The sequence below is a fragment of the Macaca mulatta genome, chromosome 3, assembly GCF_049350105.2.
Source record: "Macaca mulatta isolate MMU2019108-1 chromosome 3, T2T-MMU8v2.0, whole genome shotgun sequence".
Lineage (NCBI taxonomy): Eukaryota > Metazoa > Chordata > Mammalia > Primates > Cercopithecidae > Macaca > Macaca mulatta.
Genome location: NC_133408.1, coordinates 5,558,359 through 5,578,678, shown reverse-complemented (window position 1 = coordinate 5,578,678; position 20,320 = coordinate 5,558,359). Strand labels below are relative to the sequence as shown.

General features: G+C 47.5%; 1 protein-coding gene across 3 annotated transcripts in view; it reads right to left on the bottom strand.

Moving 5' to 3' along the window:
- The window catches only part of C2CD2 (C2 calcium dependent domain containing 2), a 70,269-nt gene that overhangs the window by 30,365 nt on the left and 19,584 nt on the right, over positions 1-20,320 (bottom strand). For all 3 annotated transcript variants that reach the window (XM_015132833.3, XM_077995165.1, NM_001265746.1), the window contains 3 exon segments: positions 7,154-7,267; positions 3,097-3,201; positions 2,366-2,488 (listed from right to left, as the gene is read on the bottom strand). In XM_015132833.3, coding sequence (XP_014988319.1) covers positions 2,366-2,488; positions 3,097-3,201; positions 7,154-7,267 — 342 coding nt within the window.

The window sequence follows — 20,320 nt, the reverse complement described above, 5'->3', positions numbered from 1 at the left end:
GCGTCTGGCCAAGAGTGTTCTTTTAAAAGAGGCTCTGTTTGTTGCAAGCATTCAGGGACCCAGACGGGCTTCTCAGAGGTGGCGCCAGCCCCCATGCTGTGAAAGTTTTCAGGCAGAGACCTGGGTGCTGATTCGACTGAGCACTTCTTCAGGGGAACGTCCCCTAATGTCTCAAGAGACACACATACTCTTTCCCACCCAGAAACACTGTTCTGAGCCGGGCACTTCCCAAACGTGAGCTGAGGGTGCTACAGCCGCAGACGGAATTGCCGAAGTCCCTGAAATCCAAGGGCACGAGCACTGGGGACAGAGCAATCTACTTGTCTGGGACAGAGATGAAATCTTTTCTTTTTCAATTGCTGAGGGAGATGGTTAACGGCATATGTCAACTTGACTGGGCCATGGGGTGCCCAGATATTTGGTCCGACATGATTCTGGGTGTGACTGTGAGTGTGTTTCTGGATGAGATTAACATTTAACTTTGCACACGCAGTGATCAGATTCTCCTCCCTCATGTGGGTGGGCCTCATCCAGTCAGTTGGAGGCGCAATGGAACAAAAAGGCTAAGTAAAAGGAAACTCCTCTTCCTCACTGCTTGAGCCGGGAAAGGGGCCTTTTCCTGCCTTCAGACTTGGACTGAAACAGTGACTCTTCATGGGTCTTGAACCCACTGGCCTTTGGACTGGAACATACACCACGGGCTCTTTTGGGTCTCAGGGCTTCAGACTCAAACTAGAATTACCCCACAGACTCTCCTGGGGCTGCAGCTTGCCAAATGCAGATCTCGGAACTTGTCAGCCTTCATAATTGTGTGAGCCGATCTCACACACACACACACACACACACACACACACTCCCATTGGTTCTGTTTCTCTGGAAAATCTTGACCAATATATATATATATATGCTATTTTGATTAAATAAAATGTACAAATTTATGGAAAAGCATGATTGAAGTTATGATCTTCTGGGTCCTATTATTTTTTAAATTCATGGATTCCAAAAATATACGACTGTTTTATAAAGTTGCATACATTTTGACATTAAAAGTTGATTGTCATATTCAGCACAGTCACCTCTGATGTGAAATAAGCTACTGTGACAGAATTACTGAAAGGGACAGCACTGGGACTCTCCTCTCACCTCCCAAGAAGCACGGGCTGGTCCCCTCCATTTGGAGAGGCTGAGTGCCCCCAGGCATCAGGCCCCTGGGAAACCCCTCAGACATCCGCACCCCTCCTGTTCTGCCCTGCTGGCCCGGTGCCCCTTCTGCATATTGCAGGCTTTGGGAGGGTGATGGTGCTTTCTTATACTCTTGTGACCCCCACAGCCAGGGTTTAGCACCAAACACTGCCATCAACTGATATCTGTTCAGTGAAACAAAGTCTTCAGACTCTACTGACAGCTGGTGACGTCTGCAGACCAAGGACCGACATCATATAAGAATTTATATTTTCAAACTGACTTCACCAAGAGCTAGATAATAAAGATGGACATTATAATAAAGACATATTTTATCATGCTATATAAAACCACTGCCAAAAAATATATTTTTTAAACTTCAGGGACTATAAGTGCCTGTTTCACATAGTCATGATAAAAAGATCAGCATATGACCAAGAGAACACACCTTAAACAAAGGATTATTGATGTGTTATTTAGGCCCATGAAGTTGACCAGGGCAAATGCTCTGGATAAGAATTTAACCAGAAAAGTGAGTAGCACCCTAATCAGATGGTACAGGGGGGCTCCAGCATGAGGGGGGAGGCAGGTGATACGGAAAAGGGGGTCACACAGATGAGACTAGCCTCCTTTATCGTGCACCCCCAAAGGACACAGACCTCCAAGAGGCAGGAGCTGTTGCAGGCAAGACCAGGGCAGCAGGCCGGCTCAGGCTAAACTATCTCTGTCTATCCTACCCACCTGGCTCTGCTTGCTTCTGGGGCAATGTTCTCAACGCTGGCTGCTTTCCCAGGTACCTTGGTCCTGGAAGGATGAGGTCTAGGGCTCTGAATGGACAGGGAAATGTCAGGGTTTTTTTGGTTTTGTTTTGTTTTTTTTTTTTGAGGTGAAGTCTTGCTCCGTTGTCCAGGCTGGAGTGCAGTGGTGCGATCTCAGCTCACTGCAACCTCCGTCTCCTGGGTGCAAGCGATTCTCCTTCCACTTCATGAAGCTTTGCAGCCCCCTGCTCCGAACCCGAGGCTTTATCCCACACCCACCATCATTATCTCCAGCAAGCACCTGAGCCATCTTGGCTCTACCACGGGAGGTGGAGGAATGCTGGAAATGCACACAGATTCTCCAGGAGAGGCGGGCCATGGTGCCTGACGGTTCAGATGCAGCCACAGCACCCAGATGGGTTTACCTGAGCTTCCTTTACATTCGTGGGCCTGATGATCAGAACCACTGATGGAGAGGCAGAACCAACCAAATGCTTCAAGATGTCCTTGAGAGTGTCAGACATCACACTTGTCTCAGCCACCGGGTCCTGGTGAAAGAGGAGAAAGTTGACAAATAGACTTTGCAAGCCCATTCCCTGCTCCCAACCTCATGTCTTCGGGTGACTAAAACCATGCAAAGCAGGAAGGAAGGAAATTACCTTCAGATTTTAGCTTTGTCCTTGCAAAATCTGTGGAAAGAAGAGGCCCTGCCCTTGGAAGCAGCCTTCGGACTCAGTTCAAGTTACGAGTGCAGCGCCCTCACCACGGGAAAGAGCGCCTGATCACCAGATACGGCAGAGCATGGAGCGGGTACCTACACTGTCATTATCCTTGGCTGCATATGCTAAAATCATCCAGCCAAGCAAACCCGCATCTGGGGAAGGCTTCAGGGTTTTTTTAAGTGGCCAGGTGACTCCAGGTGCAGCTCAGGTGGGAGCCCTGCATTCAATCCCATCAAAGCCATCCCCCGCAGGCCCTGCCAAGCCAAAGGGACCATCCACATCCAGACAGGCCCAAGCCAGCCCCAGAAGGGGTGGCTGGGGATAGGGAAGGAGGCCACCAACACCAGCCATGCACTCAGTTCCCCACCACAGGCTGTCCTAACACACGTGTGTTCTCACGCCAACGGAAGAATCACAAAAACTTACGGACTGACCTCCCCCAGTGCTTTGGGCTGGATATTAACGGCCATTTCCGGCACACTGATGAAGGACCAGCTAATCTGGAGGTCCTCTCTCTTCTCTTTCATGTGGAACTCCAGCTATTAAAAAACAAGTTATTAGAGGGCTACTCTTTCCACCAAAGCCTTAATGTGCATGTGCGTGTGCATGTGTGTGTGTGCATGTGACTGTGTATGTGAACACGTGTGCATGTGTGTATGTGAGCATGTGCATGTGCATGTGAGCATGTGTGCATGTGTGCGTGTATGAGCATGTGTGCGCACATATGTGAACATGTTTCCATGTAAGCATGCGAGTGTGTGCGTGCGTGTGAGTGTGCATGTGTGTGCATGTGTGAGTGTGCATGTGTGTGCATGTGTGAGCGTGTGTGCATGTGAGTGTGCATGAGTGGGCGTGTGTGTGGATGTGCGTGTGTGCATGTATGGGTGTATGTGCATGTGTGAGTGCATGTTTGTGTGAGTGCATATATGCACATGTGTGAGCATGTGTGTGCATGTCAGTGTGAGTGTGCATGTGTGAGTGGGCGTGTGTGTGCATGTGCGTGTGTGCGTGTATGGGTGTGTGTGCATGTATGAGTGTATGAATGTGCGTGTGTGTGCGTATTTGAGTGTGTGTGGAACTGTGCGTGTAAGCATGTATGCCTGTGTGTGCGTGTGTGTGCATGTGTGCGTGAGTGTGCGTGTGTATGTATATGCGTACCTGCTCATTTATTCATGTATTTTCATAGAAAACTGCTTAGCTTTCCATTTGGCATACTATGTGCTTTCAAAATGGATAGCAGGACCCCAAACTCCCTTTACCCCCTTCCCTTCCTGCCCCTTCACTGGCCTCAACCTACCCCTCAAAGAGGAACCTCAGTATTGGTTGCCAACAACTAGACGTCATCAAAGCCCTGCAGTCTATTTAACATAGTTTGCTGTGCCTTGCATTTCTTCTTCTGGGAGTGTCCCCAAGGCATAAAGGAGACAGGAGTGAGAGAAGGGCCCAGGGCACCTCATTCTAATCCTGGGCGCGGGCTCCCCTGCCCCACACTCACACAGTCCTGAAGATTGTGTGTCACACAAAGGCCTCTTTACTGTCTCTTGCCGGGGCCGCCACGGCAGCCTCTAACTGGACTCCAATCTCTAAGGATGCCTCATCCCATCCTGTCCATTTGGGAGACAGAACAGTGGCCCCCAAAGGTGTCCACACCCTAATCCCTGGAACTTGTGACTGTGGGACCCTACAGGGCACAGGAGACTTGGCAGGTGCAATAGGAGAAGGACCTCAAGATGGGGAGATGACCCTGGGTCCTTCCAAAGAGCCCAGTGGAAACACGTGAGTCCTGAAGAGTGGGGGGGCATGGGAGAAGAGGGGCCAGGGCATATGAAGTGAGGACTGCAGGCATCCCTGCTGGTGTGGAAGTGGAAGAAGGCACCCTGAGCTGAAAAATGGGGTGCCTCAAGGAGCCAGAAATGGCCCTCCACTGACAGCCAACAAGAAAATGGAACTCAGTCCTGTAATCCCCTGGAATGAAATTCTACCAAAAACCCCAAAAGCAATGAACAGACTCCCCTGTGACTGCCACTAAGGCAGGCAGCCCTGACAGCTTCTGGATTTGCACCTGGCCGGACACCTGGCCTCCTTTTATGATGGCATCACCAGTCTGTGCTGTTTTAAACTGTTCACGGTCATTTGTTTCCACAGCCACAGAAAGCTACTATTGTATCCTTTATTCTTCAGCTAGATGTTCCATCCAAAGCAAAAGTCTCAACTTTGCACATCCCCATCCCTTCCCTGCTCCTAAACAAAAGGGAAGAACGACTTTAGACTATCTGAGTACGTGGACTCTCACCTCGGCTAGAAGCAGGGTAAGAGAAAAAAGATGACTTTTACTGCATAACCGTCTCCAACCTGCCTTCCTTGTCTGGTAACTCTGGAAAAAATTAGGTAATTCTAGGGGAAAAGTGCACTTTAATTGTTTTGACACAGACAGCTGAGTCGAGGGAGACCACTCTTGCATCTCTGGTCAGAGGAGCATCAGAGAAGCGGGAATGCCTCCTGCCACCAGCATCAATTACTTACCAATCTCTAGCAGCTGCCTCTGCGCTGAGAGGTAATCCACATACCGGTTTCTAACTGTGTTAACAGATCAAAGATACAACTGTGTTCTTTCTGTGTGAGCTGCTTAAAATGGCATGAATGCTTTGATATAATAAACACAATGTCAGAAATGACATTTCTTCATTTGTGTTTGTGATCCTCTCTGGACTCAGTCAGTTCCAAAACATGCATCATATGTTGGGTAAATATGACCCAGACGTTGAAGGTTATTTTCTAATCACATTGTCCAAATCATCTGGGGGATGCAGGAGAGCATGAACACCTCATGAATCCATGGTGCCAACCTTTCACCTCTGCAGTTCTCTCAAAGGGGGTGCTGCTGGGGCGGGGCTGAGGAACTGGGAGGGTGGATTTCAGAAAAAAGCCACGTAGGTAGCCAGGAAATCTTGTGAGTGCTGGCTATTTAAAACTATGCCTTTGTAGGAAAAGCATACGAGATGTCATCTTCCCTTGCGACTGGGAATTCTGCATGACTTGAGCTCATCCCCCAAATTTGGTGCTAAGTCCAAGGACACGGGAGATGAAACAGGGCATTGAACTGGCAGTGACCCTTGAAACAAGCCCAGACAACTGCAATTTTTAAATACCAGCTAAATAGGAACTCTGGTGACTATCTGGCCGGATGTGAGAGACGCACAAACTCTCTGATGATTTGGGCATCCAAAGTGTCACTGGGCTTACTGTAATTACTAGAGATCTGTAAGTCTCTCTATATAAAATTATAGAGATATGCATAATTATATGTATGTCTTTATTATTATAAGCCTATTATTAAAACATGGAATGGTGGTAATACTAATGTACCCTAGAACTTAAATAAAAAATAAAAATAAAAAAAATACTTTCCCAGATTCCAAGTCAAACCTGCCAGCTTTATAAGATACCATTTTCAGGCTTGATCATAAACCAGAGAAGAGGAATGAGAACCCAGGGAGGGAAAGGTGGGATGGAAGAATGAGAAAAGTAGAGAAAGGAATGGCAGAAATGCAAGGAAGGCAAAGGAAGAGAAAAGAAATAAAAGCATCCAGGATATTGACAAAACTGACTCTGGGAATTCTTTGAATGGTGATGGATGCTACAAAGTGCCTCTTTTCATTATGAAATTACTTCCTAGGAACTCATCACCAAAACAATTCAAGCTCAAGTACATATTTTCAAATGAACTATTTTTTTTTGCATCTCTCTATATATTATCTATTTCTCACAACTTATCACTGTAGAATAATGTCTTATTTCCTAATTGTTTCATGTTTATTGATTTTATTTTTCCAGTGAGAATACACATTTGAGCATTTTTTTCTTATGTCCATCATAATGCCCAAAATAATACCTAATAATGAATAGTATACAGTTATCTGAGTCATTTATATCTAGTTTTGTTCACTTATTCAATTGATAAACATGTTAAGTATTTATAGTGTACCAAGAGCTAAGGATACAGAGGTGAATATGGTAGACCAGATTTCTAAAAATAATAATAATGATAATAAGGGGGGGGTTCTTTTTAAATCGACCTTGTCAGAAACTGAAAAGAGGAATGCCCCACAGCCGCCGCTCAGCTGTGTTCCCAAGCTGCAACCAGTACCAGACTCGGAACCAGAATCACTTTTCTCATCTCAGATGCCACCTGCCTTATCATATCCGTCAACAACACCCCGCCTTGTTCAAATGCCCGAAAGAGTCAACCCCTGAGTTTATTATAAATGTATGTGTGCGTGTGTAGTGTGTGTGTGTAATGTGTAGTGTGTGTGTATGACCATTTCCTACACATAAAATCCTATATGGAAGCTTACAGTTTGAAAATTATGACATGAATGATAAATAATAAAAACATGAATGTTACAGCCCCATGACTCACACCATGCTCACTCTTCACATTTCTGAGAACTGTGACAGGTCTCACAACTCGCAAAATCTACACATCTTTACCTGTAAATGGAACGGGGAGAGCCGCACGTTGTACAGCCGGCATCCAGCACCTGAGGCAGGCTTCTCGCTGACCAAGAACTGAAGAGCCTGGCCCACCACCTGACAGAGCACCACCTGGAGGCGGCACAGGTAAGGGAGAAAACTGTGTCTAAAACAAAGGACAGCGCATACATAGGCATCTTTTTTTTTTTTTGACAAGGTCTTGCTGTGTCGCCCAGGCTGGAGTGCAGTGGTGCGATCTCGGCTCATACCTCCCCAGCTCAGGCGATCTTCCCACCTCAGCCTCCTGAGTACATGGAACTACAGGGGTGTGCCCCCACACCCACCTAATTTTTGTATTTTTTTTTTTGTAAAGATGGGGTCTACCTAGGCTGGTTTTGAACTCCTGGGCTCAAGCAATCTTCCCACCTTGACCTCCCAAAGTGCTGGGATTACAGGTATGAGCCACTGTTCTCAGATGCCACAGGCATCTTTTTCTTTTTTGTTTTGAGACAGAGTCTTACTCTGTCACCCAGGCTGAAGTGCAGTAGAGCAATCTCGGCTCACTGCAACCTCCGCCTCCCTGGTTCAAGCGATTCTTCCACCTCAGCCTCCCAAGTAGCTGGGATTACAGGTGCATACCACCATGGTCGGCTAATTTTTGTATTTTTAGTAGAGACAAATTTTCACCATGTTGACTAGGTCGTTCTCGAACTCCTGACCCCAGCCTACCCACTTAAGCCTCCCAAAGTGCTGGGATTATTGGTGTGAGCCACCACGCCCGGCCTAGGCATCTTTATATCAAAATAATCTGGACTTTATACATTAGCAAGGATACAAATTTAGAGTTTCAAAGTTGGATAAATATTCAGATTAACATCTTTTCTATAATGTAGTAGTTTGAAAACTAGAACAATATTTCAAATATTTGCTTCCTGATGACTTTCTTAGGATCTAAAGTCTTGACCAAATCTAGTTATCATGTGCTTTTCACATATAATGCAGTTTTTTTCCTTTTTTTTTTGGAGACGGAGTTTGACTCTGTCGCCCAGGCTGGAATGCAGTGGCACAATCTCAGCTCACTGCAACCTCCCAGGTTCAAGCGATTCTCCTGCCTCAGCCTCCCGATTAACTGGGATTACAGGTGCGTGCCACCACTCCTGGCTAATTTTTTTGTATTTTTAGTAGAGACGGGGTTTCACCATGTTAGCCAGGATGGTCTTGATCTCCTGACCTCGTGATCCACCCGCCTCAGCCTTCCAAAGTGCTGGGATTACAGGCATGAGCCACCATGCCTGGCCAACAAAGTCTTTTTCTTTAAATATCATCTTGTTCTGTTTCTCCACAATAGTTGATTTTTAATTCCCCAAATGTTTCCACATTCATACACAGTCAAAGCCATTAGCCATCTTTTTTGGCTAAAAATGAGTCTTAAAAAGAAAGCAAGTTATAGATGTTAAAAGTAAAAAAAGTTTTCTTACATTACCCAGAACACAACGGGTTGCTTTCACCTAAATAATTTCAACACTATCATGGTTTTCAAAAAGGTGGGAGTCATTGGAAAAACATACAAAGTATCAAACAATTATAAAATTATGCAGTCATACCAAAACTAGAATTATAAAATGAGCTCATTCAAGAACCTGTCAGAGAAATATAATAACATCAGGAATAAACCAAACTGTGGCTTCCTGACATAAATCATAAATCATACAGTATTAAGAGGCGTGATTTTCGCAGCTACCATGGCACAAAGGGAGATTCAGTTTCTGCCACAGATTCCTCTACAGAAGCTGATCTAGAATGAGGGTCAGACCCCTCCCCGCTCCCCTCCCGGGGGCAGAGGGCCAAGCAGACACGTGTGGGATAATTACCAGGCCAGGTGCCAGGTGTGCACTGGCCGGGAGGGCAGGGGAGGCTGGGGCACACTGGGCTGGACCATAGGGCACGCACAAGGGGGTTCCGTAGGTGGCCAGTGTTTGGCCAAAAAGCAAAGCTATCAGGAGCTAAGGGTAAGTCAGACTGACCTCCTCATTCCCAAAAGAACCACTGACTCCACTGCAGGGAGTCACTGGACAGGAAGAGAAAATTCTTTAATTCTCTGGTGGATTTATCAGAATCTAAAATACCAAATGGAAAGATTATCAAAATAATTACTCGGTCGGGGCCTGCTATTCCCCCAAGTTCAGGGCTAGGACATACTTTCTCATCTACTGGCTCCTGGCCGCAGCAAAGTCCTGGATCCAGCTCTTCCCACCACTGGCCCACTCCACTCTGGAACAAAAACGGAACCTGAGCATTGAGGCCTGGCAGGGGTCAACATCCAGTGTCCACAACCAAATACCTCAATGCCACAGAGCTAGAAAAAGAAAATCCCGCCTTCTCTCAACATTGGCAGAAAGTCACACGATTCTTTCTACCGTTCTTATAACGCCATGTTCAGAAGACTGATTCACATGAGTTAATTACATATTTCCATCATCTCCAGAGTTCACAAAGGGCCAGAACAAAAAAATGTTTGTATAAGAAATGTCGTCTCTTCATGTTAAAAATAAATGATCTATAAACAGTCCTTTTTGGAGGAACATGCTTTGTGGCCAGATGAGTTACACGCACCAATGGCACGACACTGAGAAAATTCCCTGTCCTTGGTCTCAACAGCCCACGCCTTTTACTGCTTAAAGTAAAAAATAAAAAATAAAAATAAATTTTAAAACCCGACACTGACTCTGAGCACTGCATGATTCCTTTGGAGCCTTCTCTACTAAGCTAATCAACTTTGTACCAAGAAAACAGACTTAGCGCCTCAACCCAAGCAAGAATGAATTTCATTTCCCTTGGTATCCAGTTCTGCAGAAAGCTTCCCACCACCCATTCCCTGATACATAGAGAACCAAGCACTTGATTAAAAGCAAGCAAATAAATAAGTAAATAGATAAAAGAACTTTAAAACTTCTAGAATGCAGGACTCCAAAGCTCATAAGTAATCACTCAAGCCCCATCACTAAAGTAGTATAATCTCTACATTCTACTCTAGGACAGAATGTGTGACATCTTTTCATAGTGACACCCTGGCATGTCTTCCCCAGCCGTAGGGCTTCCCTACCCTCTCAATAAAACCTGGAGTGTAGACCAAGCCTTTCTTGGCCTCCCCTCAGAGTTCGGCTAGGAAAGTTCATTAAAGAAACAATCTGAGCTGAGTGTGGTGGCTCACGCCTGTAATCTCAGTGCTTTGGGAGGCTAAGGCAGGAGGACTGCTTGACTCCAGGAGTTCAAGACTAGCCTGGGCAACATAGCAAGACCCCATCTCTTAAAAAAAATTAGCCAAGCATGGTGGTGTGCACACGTAGTCCCAGCTACTCAGAAGGGTAAAGTGAGAGGATCACTTGAGCCCAAGGGTTTGAGGCTGCAGTGAGCCGTGATTGTGCCATTGCATTCCAGCAAAAAGAAACATTCTGAACCTGCCTCAAATTTTTACACCAAACAAAATACTGCTCCTGCTGCACTTGGAGGGACAACCATTAGGACCAAATCCTCTTCCAGGGCCAGCCCCTGCCTCTGTCACCCTAACAAATAATGCCCCATTTGCCAAATGGACAGGGACAAAATGGAGGGGAGATTTTAAAAACAAGTAATCTTCTTTTAGCGTATTAAGGTGTTATCCACAATGGGGATTAAATTCTCCCAACCCATGCCAACAGTGGCAAGGCCCCCATGGGCTGAGAGGCGTTCCTCGCATCACAGCAGAAGGCAGGATCACCTGACACAGGTAAGCAGCTCCTCCTCACTAGTTAGCCTTCCTAAGTGGCCAGATGTCAAGGGTTAACATCTACCTAAATACCCACGAGTGGGTAGAGACCCTGATCTTGACCCTAGAGTCTCCCTCCCCAAATCAGCCATGGTCATGAGAGCCTCTTCTTAACTTTCCAAGTGAGCTCTGCGGGGAATCCCAGTTCTATGGAACTGACAGACTGGGCCCTAAGTGTTTCCCTCTGAAACAGTCTGCTATTAGTACAGGATTTTAAAAAGTTAAATAGAACAATTATCTAGCATGGGCGGCAGTGACAGTGAACTCCTCTGAGGACAGGAGTGAACCCCCAGCCCCAGGGCAGAACTCCACAGAGCCCAGGTCTGCATCCGCAGGAGGGAGCTCCCTTGACAACAACCAACCATCCCCCAACCTGCCTTTTTTTGAGAATTTTTTTTCCCCCAAACAAGCAAAGATTATTTACATAAAGCATTTCAAAATCAAGCAACAGAAGGGTGAACTTTGTTTTCCAAATAAACAACTTCCTCTCTGCATAACTGACAGTGTTTTTCAGAGAGGGGGCTATTGGCGGTAAGTCAGGGTCTCCACGTGGAAAGCCCGAGAGGGGACTCATGGTTGGCAGGTGAGGGTTTGGGTGGGGGAGCCCTGGGCAGCAGCTGGAAGTGCCACGGGGAGGAGAAAGTAAGACTGAAGGCTGAAGAGTAGGCTGAGCGAGGAGGCCTTCACTCACCTTCTCTGCTCTCTCCAGCCTCAACACCTTGACCTCATGTAGTTACATACCTATGCAAATAGCGCTTATCTGGAAACTACTCCTTTGTTTAGACTTGGGGCCAAAACATTCCAGGCACAGTTACTCCAAATTTTGCAACTGTTCACCAACAAGAGAGCCCCTGAGTCTTCAGATCTCACTGTGCTCTTTCACTTTCCTTTTCAATTAAGCTTCTTGTACAGCTTCCTCCGCTCCTTCTCTTAGAACACTCTAGAGAACTGGAAATCAGGTAATTACTTTTGTCTCCAAAGAAACTAGCAATGCAGCTGAGAACATGTATCCAGAAGGTTTATATACTTGAATATTTTTCACTGTCATCACACTCTGTGACACCCAAGGAAAGAACTCCCAAGTAAAATGAAGGCAAAGACCCTTCACTAATCAAGGTGAGACCGCTAGCGAGTCTCGTCTCTGTAAATATTCTTTAAGACAGGATGAACTGGATATAAAACACTATTTCTACTCTGGAACTGGGACTCAATTTAAAAAGTAAACTCCATTAGAGCTAAAGATTATCCCAATATCTACAACATTTAATCCTGTTTGCCCACTAATTCAAAATAAACGGCTAAACATGTATTTTTATTTATTTATTTTTGAGATGGAGTCTCACTCTGTCCCCTAAGCTGCAGTGCAGTGGCGCAATCTCGGCTCACCACCACCTCCGCCTCACGGGTTCAAGCGATTCTCCTGCCTCAGCCTCCCAAGTAGCTGGGAATACGAGTGTGCCGCACCACACCCAGCAAATTTTTGTATTTTTAGTAGAGACAGGGTTTCACCATGTTGGCCAGGCTGGTCTCAAACTCCTGACCTCAGCCTGCCTCAGGCTCCCAAAGTGCTGGGATTACAGGTGTGAACCACCGCACCCGGCTTAAAAATGTATGTATATATGTATGTATGTATGTATGTATATATGTATGTATGTAGTTTGAGACAGAATCTCACTCTGTTGCCCAGGCTGGAGTGTGCTGGCGGGATCTCATTTCACCACAACCTCTGTCTCCTGGGTTCAAGCGATTCTCCTGCCTCAGCCTCCCAAGCAGCTGGGACTACAGGTGCGCACCACCACACCCGGCTAATTTTTGTATTTTTAGTAGTGACTGAGTTTCACTATGTTGGCCAGGCTGATCTCGAACTCCAGACCTCATGATCCACCCATCTTGGCCTCCCAATTTGCTGGGATTGCAGGTGTAAGCCACCATGCCCGGCCCAAGATGTATTTTTATAAGAAATTCTCGCAGGGAACTGAGATGAAAAGGGTTGGAAACAAGATGGCGGCCAACCCCAAGAGCTGCTGTTTATCCTCTTCTGGGGGAGCCTCGACCACATGGGGCTCCTGCTCCAACCTGACTCCAACCCCACCCCCAGCAACACTCTCCCTCCCTTTTCTTGTTAGATACTTTAAACAAGGAAGCCTTTCAGTAATACGGCACTATAAGGAAGTGTTGTTAATGCATCACACGGTTTAATGTGGGCATTCTACAGTAGAAAGATCTGTTTGTGAATGTGTTCTCTTTCATCAAGTGTACACTAAAAGACATAAACAAGACAGTTCCTTTAACATGAAGGGCAGAAGGGAAGTGGGTCTTCTCCAGGCTGGCAGCTAGTGCTTCCTGACAAGGCCAGGCCGCTCGACCACACCAACCTCCTATGCCCCGTGCTCTGTATTCCCACCAACCGACGAAACCTCGGGGCCACCACAGGTCTTTCACTCTGTATCCTCCAGGCCACAGTCAGGCTGCACCTGCAGGCTGGCTCGGCCCAGAATTCCACACACCACCATCCAGACGAACAGGTGGCCTTGTGGGAGTCCCATTCATGGGCGGCATCTGCCCTGGATCTCAGAGGACGGGGTCTCCAACGAGGAACCTCCACCACCCGCCCTAGAAAAGACCCTCATTCAAAACAATTTCACAACCTGTTAGCATTTTAGCATAAATTCCAGGTTCATGGAATACCCGGAATTTCAAATCATACAAAGCAAAGCAAAAAAAAAAAGACAACTGAGCTGAGCTTCCTGTTTACAGCTAGCTGGAGTGACAAATGTGGACAATTTTAAATCATGGTGCCCACACCAAACAAGCAGCCCCTTGAGTTATGGACAGGGCAGGGGACCGCCCCCCACCCCCCAACCCCACAGCTCTCAAGGCATATTTCAGCATCAGGTAGAACACACGTGCACACAACACACCACACACACCCAGGGCGAGCTATGGGTTTCCCCTAGAAAGGATATGGAATAAGGTTCTGGGGGAAATTCCACACGATCGCCCAGTTCCATCTGTAGCTGTGGTTTTACAGATGAAAAGGGTGATAATGCTGACCAGTTCTCCTTTCCCTATCTTCGTTGTCTTTTTTATGGTGAGGATGTGGTGGAGGCAGGAGCTTAAGTGAAATAATAAAAGTGATAATATCACACCTGTAATCCCAGCACTTTGGGAGGCCAAGGCGAGAGGATCACTTGAGTCCATGAGTGCAAAACGAGACCGGGCAATCTAGTGAGATCCCACCTCTACAAAAAATTTAAAAAGTAAAAAAGTAATAAAAATGCAAAAAAAAAAAAAAAATCATACTAGCAGCATGGTTTATTTTGTGCAGTGGCTGGAGCCAGATTCTGGAGGTCAAATGAGGTTCACTCCAGCCTCTGCTTCATCATAACTCCATACCTTGGCCAAGTGACTGCACCTCTCTGCCTCAGTTTCTCCTTCTGTACAGTGGGATGATGCTTCTGACACAGGCTCATTGTGAGCTCTCATGAGAATGGATACAAGCTCTATACCCAGGGCCTGGTCACACCTGATACCATCACATGCCACAACATGGCAGGTGCCAGGCGGGGTGCTGCACGGGCACAGGCCTGCCCTGCTTCCTACAGCCCTGCTAGGGAGGGGCTTCTACAGCACGGACACAGAACCTGTGGCTCAGAGAGAGAAGGAAGTGCCCCAAACAAGCCCAGATCCAATCAGGGTCTCCCTGGCTTCTGAGATGGGCCTCTCCCCAGGCTAGGTGGGTTATAACTTTTATTTAAAACTTTCAATTCCAGCTGATCGTTATACCATTGGGAGCCTCCATTTATTTAGAAATGAAACTGAAAACACACAACTAAAGCATGTCCAGGACTCCTGGCTCCACGCCGTGCCAGGCGACATCACTCAAGTCTCCAAAGATCACAAAGTGATCAGCTCTTGCCTTCATCAGCAAGTTTTCCAAATGAATGTTAAGTTGAAAGCTACACTCACCATACTGTAACCAAAATGCAGGCAGTGGCTGCTAGCAGAGTACGATGAACAAGAGCAGGTCTGGTATAAAGACAGTGACTCTGCATTCCAAAGCTTAGCCTAGCGGAAGAACAGGCTTTTGCCTTAAGGATACCACTCATATTTTGGGGCAGAAAGCAGGCACTTTCAAAAAGGGGCTTGGCATGAATGTCATGAAAGGGAAGAAGCGAGCAGGTGAGGGTTCACATAACTTGCTTTGGCACCTTATCTACTGAGTGTCCAAGCTGGTGACCACGGGTGCCTTAGTGGGCAGGACTAGGTTGTAACAGCCGAAAGTCTTCCGGTGGGAGAGAGTTTCGTCATGGGCACACTTTGGGTTGTAAATCGACTGTTATCTCTCCAGGAAACCTCCCGGTGGGTGAGGGTTTCACTCGGACCTCCTGAGCACATGGTTAGACGAGCTTTCCCAGTAGGCACTGTCTGGTGAAAGGGAGGTAAGAAGCTATAATTGCATTTCTAAAGGGCTAAGTAAAAAGTGGGGAGCAGGGGGAAGTGGAGAAAAGAAAAGAGAAAAAATAATAATAAACAACAATAACTCATTCTCTTTTTCTTAGAAAATGGGGGTATTCAGGGCTGGGCACAGTGGCTCACACCTGTAATCCTAGCACTTTGGGAGGCCGAGGTGGGCAGATCATGAGGTCAGGAGATCGAGACCATCCTGGCTAACACGGTGAAACTCCATCTCTACTAAAAATACAAAAAATTAGCTGGGCGTGGTGGCACGGGCCTATAGTCCCAGCTACTCAGGAGGCTGAGGCAGGAGAATCACTTGAACCCGGGAGGCGGAGGTTGCAGTGAGCCAAGAATGCGCCATTGCACTCCAGTATGGGCAACAGAGCAAGACTCTGTCAAAAAAAACAAAATGGGGGTATTCAGTTACAACACTTCCTAAAAGAAATGCAACTCTTTTTCAGTGAGCAACCTGTCACAGCACAATTCCTAAGCGCTGATTCACATTCATCTTTTTACCAATGTGTGGACCTCAGACCCCCAGGGAAGGGAGCATGAAAAGCTTCTGGCCGGGCACGGTGGCTCAAGCCTGTAATCCTAGCACTTTGGGAGGCCGAGACGGGTGGATCACGAGGTCAGGAGATCGAGACCATCCTGGCTAACACGGTGAAACCCCGTCTCTACTAAAAAATACGAAAAAAACTAGCCAGGCGAGGTGGCGGGCGCCTGTAGTCCCAGCTACTCGGGAGGCTGAGGCAGGAGAATGGCATGAACCCGGGAGGCAGAGCTTGCAATGAGCCGAGATCGCGCTACTGCACTCCAGCCTGGGAGACGGAGCGAGACTCCATCTCAAAAAGAAAAAAAAAAGAAAAAAGAAAAGCTTCTGAACCCTCACGTGCCAGGGAAGGGCTGTGGCTGCCCCTGCGGGGGAAGGGCTGGCTCTCAGGTGGCTTGAGATATGGAAATAAGAATTTCCTTCTTCTAGGTCACACATTCTAGAGCAAATCTCTCCCACGACATGAGGAAAGACAACATAGGTAGAAACTTGCTGCTCTTGTGTAAGAATGTAATTAAAGTCTAGGAGAAATAAATGCGCTCGGTACATGTTGGGACTAGAAGAGAATGCAGAGAGAGCCCCCAGAGAAAAGTCTGAAGGCCATGCTTTGCTGCCTCCAAGCCAGCCCTCGCTGGAGCCTGCTCACAGGGGCTGCGGGCAGGAGCGTGCTTCCACACCTGGTCTGAGCAGATACCCTGCAAGGCAGGCACCCAGAAGAATTCCCTCAGGAAAATGCCACAGCCCTGCAGGGCTTGCCGCCTGTGATAAATATGTGTTTGGTCTTTGTTCCTGATGCCTGGCACAAAGCTCTTAAAACCCTTGGAATCTCCCAAGAGATGAGAGAGTCTTTTGAGAAAAGTGCCTTTTTTTTTTTGAGATGGAGTCTTGCTTGCTCGCTCGCCAGGCTGGAGTGCAGTGGCGCAATCTCAGCTCACTGCAACGTCTGCTTCCCAGATTCAAGCAATTCCCCTGCCTCAGCCTCCCAAGTAGCTGGGACTACAGCAGGCGCGTGTCACCACTCCCAGCTAATTTTTTGTATTTTAGTAGAGACGGGGTTTCACCATGTTGGCCAGGATGGTCTTGATCACCTGACCTCATGATCCACCTGCCTCAGTCTCCCAAAGTGCTGGGATTACAGGTGTGAGCCACCACGCCTGGCCAAGTGTCTTTTATATGCTAACAAGAGGGCTGTTGGGGGGACCCCAGATAGCATCAGGATGGGGGCTGGTCACTTGAGAAACTTTGAGCCCCACCTCCAGCATCCCACCACCTCATCTCCGGCATCCCAGCACCCCACCTCCAGCACCCCACCACCCCATCTCCAGCACCCTACCACCCCATCTCCAGCACCCCACCACCGCACCTCTAGCACCCCACCACCCCACCTCCAGCACCCCACCACCCCACCTCCAGGGAGGGCAGAGGGGCCAGAGGCTGCATTCAATCACCTATGGCCGATGATGTAATCAATCATGCCTAGGGAATGAAGCCTCCATAAAAACCCTGAAAGGACAGGTTCGAGGAGCTTCCAAGGTGGTGAACACATCAAGGTGCTGGACGGGTGGTTCGCCCAGGCAGGGCATGAAGCTGCTGGAGTCCCTGCCCTCCCTCTCCACCCACCTAAGCATCCCTTCGACATGGCCAATCCTGAGTCATATCCTTCCTAATAAACTAGTAATAGTAAGAAAACTGTTTTCCTGAGTTACGTGCTGTGAGTCGCTCCAGTAAAATATGTGAACCTCAGGGGGTGGTTTGGGGAAATCTCCGATCTACAGACAGTCAGAAGAACGGGGGCACCTAGAGCTTATGCCTGGTGTCTGAAGTGGGAGCAGTCCTGTGGGACCCGGCCCTGAGCCTGTGGGATCTGTGTTAAGTCTCAGTAATGTCAGAATGGAGCTGAAGTGTAGGACACCCAGTTGGCACCAGAGTTGAAGAACTAATAGTTGGTGTGAGAAAAACCCACACACATTTGGTGTCGAAAGTGTTGTGAGTAAACATAGTTGAGACCACTCCTCGCCGCAGCCGTGGCTGGGCCGGGTGTAGACTCCGCGCTTCTCCATCATTGGTCCTGCGGGATGACTCAAGTTGCTTCAAGCTCTGGAAGACCTCACTCTGTGTAGACTATGCAGAGAGGGTTTAGCAGATGAACCAGATATTTGCAAAGGTGATGACTTGGACACACAGAGGCCTTCAGGGGTGGCAAGAGGAAGTCCAAGAAAAGAGCATCCAGTAGCCAGGGCAGCCAGTTCCACTGGGAGAGCGACCCACAGGGAGACTCCAGATGGAACACCAGTCAGGCGTCTGTCAAGGGAGAGGAGGTGGGGAGTTCAGGCCAGCCAGTCCTCAGCCTTATCCCACTGATCAGAGATGGCATTATATAACAGGCTGGGTTTCGGCGGCCTTGTCCCTGTCTTGGCTCAAATGCCAACCACATGTCCCTTGTCAAAGCTGAGTAAAAAGATGAGGAAGATGCAACCTGACACCACGGCGTGAGCTTTGAAAGGGAGGGGCAATGCCCTGGAATGAAAACTTCCTATTTCTTTTCTATCTCTTATTTGTCACAGGTCCTCAAGTTCTGTTACAGTTTTTTTTTCCTTCTCAAGAATTATGCCCAGCTGAGGGAACACGAGGCGGTGCTGACACGGAATTCAGTGCAAATTTGGAGACCACGGGGGTGTGTGGCTTAGATACCAGAGAAGAAGAACACCATTGTGAACCCGCTGCCCTACACGGCAGTTCTAGAGCTGAACTCACAGAACAGTATTACAAAAAGAGGCCTTGCGTCTTATCATTTTCATTTAACGCATGAACTAAGCAGTGTCTCACCCTGGACATTTTATAAGAGATTAAGCTGGCTGGATGCCTTTGCAAAAACAGTGCCCTAAAAATGTGTCATGTTTGGCCAAGATGCTCGTCCAAGAATGGAAAAGGCCATGTACAGAATCCAAGCACCCGAGGGTGTTCTACTCCTGATTGACCCTTCCCAGGAGCCCAGGCAGATCCCAACAGGACTTCCTCCTTGTGGTGTGCACAGGATCCAGGCTGGCAAGAGCGACCGGGCTCCTCCTCCCACACTCACAGCCCTGTAAAAGGGGAGGGGAGGGGACCCGTCTACCCAACCGGTGGGCTCACTCCACCTCAAAGGACAGTGAGAGCCACAGCCAGGACAAGGCAGTGGCAAGGGCTCCTTTCCTCATTTGGCCACAAAAACATAAAAGTCAAGAGCTATGCGGAACATTGTTGCAAAAGAAAACAAGAGTCCGCTGTGTGCTTTTTCTCTGGCAGGAAAAACTTCCAAGAACAAGGTTAACAGCAGCCCCATCCCAGCAGGCGGCAGCAGGAGGTCAATAGTTAAAAAATAATAATAATCAAAGTTGGGACATTTTTATTTTTAACTTTTTAATGAGCATGAACTATTTCTGTAATTGTATCAAAACAAATGCAATTTAATCATCCACTTTCACCGGATGAGGCGGCTCACACCTATAATCTCAGCACTTTGGGAGGCAGAAGACGATGGACTACTTGAGCCCAGGAGTTCAAGACCAACCTGGGCTACAAAGTGAGACACCATCTCTACAGAAAAAATAAAAAACTAGCCAGGCATGGTGGTGCATGTCTGTAGTCCCAGCTACTCGGGAGGCTGAGGCAGGAGGACTGTTGAGCCCAAGAGGTCAAGGCTGCAGTGAGCAGTGTCTGTGCCAGTACACTCCAGCCTAGGTGACAGAGGGAAACTGTCTCAAAAAATAAAAAGTAGTCTATTTCCTAAGGTTGCTTTTCTGACAAAACGTATCAAGATCCTTAAAAATGCACATACTCTTTCTCAAGTACCTCCACTCTTCTACGTCTAAGAACAGTGAAGAAATAAACACGTGAGCAAAAATAACAATAGAGGTAGGCGAAAATATTGAGCCTGGCACAGGCTTGGCATTGCTCTATATGCTGTACCTGCAGTAACTCACTCCATCCTCATAGCCTGTCTAGGGGGTGGATAGTATCCTCTACCTTTACAGGTAAGAAGCCGAGCCACACAAGGAAGTAAAAGAACGGAGCAAGGAACCCTGCTCCTAACCAGGACAACACGGCTGCTGCTTCACAGCCTTGACTCGTGTTTTGTTTTGTTTTGTTTGTTTGTTTTTTCCGAGTGGAGTCTGGCTCTGTCGCCCAGGCTGAAGTGCAATGGCACAATCTCGGCTCACTGCAACCTCCGCCTCCCAGGTTCAAGCAATTCTCCTGCCTCAGTCTCCCAAGTATCTGGGATTACAGGTGTGCAACACCACGCCCGGCTAATTTTTGTATTTTTAGTAGAGACGGGGTTTCACCATATTGGCCAGGCTGGTCTCAAACTCCTGACCTCGTGATCCAC